At 40.7% G+C, this 3,632-nt stretch overlaps 1 protein-coding gene across 1 annotated transcript in view; it reads left to right on the forward strand.

Moving 5' to 3' along the window:
- LOC119411478 (alpha-2-macroglobulin) overlaps positions 1–3,632 on the forward strand; it is a 118,921-nt gene that overhangs the window by 27,279 nt on the left and 88,010 nt on the right. The window contains exons 19-25 of the mRNA XM_037678429.1: positions 31–256; positions 1,220–1,346; positions 1,515–1,636; positions 1,778–1,829; positions 1,953–2,036; positions 2,232–2,408; positions 3,441–3,516. Coding sequence (XP_037534357.1) covers positions 31–256; positions 1,220–1,346; positions 1,515–1,636; positions 1,778–1,829; positions 1,953–2,036; positions 2,232–2,408; positions 3,441–3,516 — 864 coding nt within the window. The remainder of the gene's footprint in view (positions 1–30; positions 257–1,219; positions 1,347–1,514; positions 1,637–1,777; positions 1,830–1,952; positions 2,037–2,231; positions 2,409–3,440; positions 3,517–3,632) is intronic.

A 3,632-nucleotide genomic window follows, 5' to 3' on the forward strand; every position in this document is an offset into this window, starting at 1 on the left:
TCTAATCCACCATTGTGTCTGCCACTTCAGAGAAACTGGATCAAAGGATGTCTCTGTGACTGTCCCTGACACCATCACCACCTGGGAGACGGAGACGTACTGTTTGTCCTCTCATGGTTTTGGTTTAGCTCCTCGTCAAAAGCTCACCGTCTTCCAGCCCTTCTTCCTGGAGCTCACCCTGCCATACTCCATCATCCGAGGGGAAAACTTTGAACTGAAGGCAACCGTCTTCAACTACCTGACCAGCTGCATTATGGTAATGATCTCCACCATGCTCATAGTGACCCTGTTAAGGCTGGGATGTTTTTGCAACACTTATTTTGTCTAGCGAAAAAACTTTGAGGCATATTTCTATCAAACTTGGTTATGTTCCAAACTTCTACTTGATGAATTTCTTGTCAATGTTACAAGAACAAAAAATGTTTCACTCTTTGATTTCATTACTGAATTCATTTCATTACTTTAAATTTGTACAAACTGTAACAATTACTCACCCAGTCTTTGTATTTAATTGCCCTGCAGGTATTCTCATCCCACTTCAGCAATCAACAAAATGACAAAATATATTTAAAAAACATGCTGTAAATTTCTAGTCATTGTTTTTCTTTCAGCTGGATACTATATTATTTCAAATATTTGTTACATTAGGAACACATAAATCTGTGAAGAAGTAGCTTCTATAATAACAGCTGTGGAAAAACAGAAGATATCTGCTGAGCAAAGTTGATTCACAGGACACTTACAGTATCTGACACCAAGTCTCTGGATCTAGAGAAAACCAGTTTAGCAGATAAGGAGCTACAAGTTAATGTTAGCTGAGAATCATTCCCAACACACATTATGAATGTGATATCTTGTGTTATCACATGGAACTGAGTGTAACATTATTTTTCTTCCCCTTTCGTGGAGCAAAAAAGGGAGAATTGGAAATGCTGTGTGTGTGTCTTTCTGTGTGACTCAGTTGAGAAAACTATACTTTTAAGCTGTATTAAAACTAGAAATCACAGTTTCCACAGATGAGTGCAGTGCACCTTGGGGTTCACCACTGGCCACCCCCTGGCTCTGACATTGCACCTGGACATGGATGAACTTGATCCATCCACTTGCAGGATCTGTCTCTTTGCACTGCACGAGACATGCAAAAAAAAAGAAACAATAAAAAACACAAGAAACAATAGTTGTTGAACTTATTCCAAATACATGTTTTCTTCTTAAACAGCTCAAAGTGACTGCAGACCCCTCCTCAGATTTCACCCTCACCCCCCTCTCTGGTGACCAGTACACATCCTGTCTGTGTGGCAGTGAACGTAAGACTCTCAGCTGGACCATGACTCCCACTACCTTAGGTGAGGGTCGGACTTGTATTCAAACCCGTGTACATTTTAAAGGTTGGCGAGCAGGAGGAGAAGTGTCTTAGTTCATTCACATCTTCACAAACTCAGTGAGGTCCGTGTCAGCGACATGTTTTGATAACAAGAATTTACAGAACCTGAATGTGATCTTGGTGTTTTTAGGGCTTGTGAATGTGACTGTGACTGCTGAGGCCATTACATCTCACATTTCTTGTGACAATGAGATTGCGAGCGTTCCAGAAAGAGGTCGCATTGACGTTGTGACACGGCCTCTCATCGTCAAGGTTGGTGTCACATCATGAGATGACCAAGAAAATAAAGCCTGAGAACAATTTTGGGCATTTTAGGTGATTTTGAAAATAAACTCAGGATAGTAAAGTAACCCTGTAACCCTCTGAGAACAATATTGAATTGATTTCTTTCAGGCTGAAGGAATTGAAGTAACAAAGACACACAACTGGCTCCTCTGCCCCAAAGGTCGGTCATATTTGGACCCTCTGATGTTGTTCTGAGCCCATTCGTGATTCACTGACTCTTTACATTTGTACGGTCTATGGTTAATGTTTGGCTCGTTATTATTTTGTTCCTCTCGGTTCACAGGAAACACTTTGGCAGAGGAAACAGAGATGCACCTTCCTGAAAATGTGATTAGTGGATCTGCCCGTGCAACCGTATCAGTCCTGGGTAAACTCATTTATTATTATTTTTAAATAAACAACAAAGTTTGACAAATGAAACTAGCTCTTCTTCCTTCAAGCCTCAAAATATTTCTGTAAGCTTCCTAATGTATTTTATACTTCTGGTATCACTGTGGGGATTTTATTTTGAACATACTGTGTCAAATCCATGCTTTTTCTGAGTGAATCTGTCTTTGTGCAGGCGACATTCTTGGCCGTGCCCTGAAAAACCTGGATGGACTGCTGCAGATGCCGTACGGTTGTGGAGAGCAGAACATGGCTCTACTGGCCCCCAACATCTACATTCTTGAATATCTACAAAGTACACAACAACTGACTCCAGCCATTAAAGAAAAGGCATCCAACTTCTTAACCAGTGGCAAGTCTTCAGTTTCATAATGCAGTTTAGAGATTGAAATGTTTAACACTCGTAATAAATGTTTGATGCTGGTTTGATGCTGGCATAACTGTGGAAGCATATTTCAGTTCAGGTCACTGTGAGCATGAGTTTTGGGTTCATATGACCCTAAATGCCTCTAATAAATTAATACTTGATTAAATATATGAAGCAGCACGGTGGCTCAGTTGGTAGAGCTTTTGTCTCTCTATGAGAAGGTTGCTGGTTCAAATCCTGGCCCAGGACCCTTCTGGGTGGAGTTTGCATGTTCTCTCCGTGCATGCGTGGGTTTTCTCCAGGTACTCCAGTTTCCTCCCACAGACCAAAAACATGCATGTTAGGCTGATTGGTAACTCTAAATTGTCCCTAGGTGTGAATGAGAGAGTGAATGGTTGTTTGTCTCGTTTGTCTCTATGTGTCCCTGTGATGGACTGGAGACCTGTCCAGTGTCCTCCCACCTCTCACACAGTGACTGATGTAAATGGGCACCAGCAACCCCCGCGACACAAAAAGGAAGAAGCGGGTAAAAATTGTTGGAATAATGGATGTAATAATAAAATAAAGGATGGATGAAGTATATGCAGTGCAATGCAAACTGGCACTACATGTTGCTTTATCTGAATATGTACATTTAATAAAGTGCTACATATTTGGAGCAAACTGTATCTATAAAATTGCATTTCAGATCTAATGCTGCTCTGCTCACTTTATGTCTTCAAACATGGTGGTAGAAAAATGCCAGCTCAGTGCCCACATCCTCTTTGTCTTCACTGAAGACAAAATATTACAATTTAGGGACATTTAGCAGCCGCACTAAGATAATAGATGGTTTCAGAGAACCATATTCGTAAGTTTGTACAATACTGTCTGTAAAAATCATATTCCTAATTAGTACTGACTGTTGGTAAACACTGTGTATAATGGAGGTTGGGTGCTGTTGAGCTCGACCAGTGATGTCAGTGGGCAGTAGAAGCATTTCTTGGACCTTCTCCACTTGTTTCTAATGTTTTGCAGGCTACCAGAGACAGCTGAACTACAAAGACAATTTTGGTGCATACAGCACATTTGGATCAGGACCAGGAAACACATGGTGAGAACAGCACAGATCAGTCCAGACATGCTGTTTAAATCAATTTAAACTGAACCATTTACCTTAGAAATAAAATGGTATGAGAAACTTTATCATCTCACCAATATGAACAAGCA

Source organism: Nematolebias whitei, chromosome 6, assembly GCF_014905685.2.
Source record: "Nematolebias whitei isolate Nwh7 chromosome 6, NemWhi1, whole genome shotgun sequence".
Lineage (NCBI taxonomy): Eukaryota > Metazoa > Chordata > Actinopteri > Cyprinodontiformes > Rivulidae > Nematolebias > Nematolebias whitei.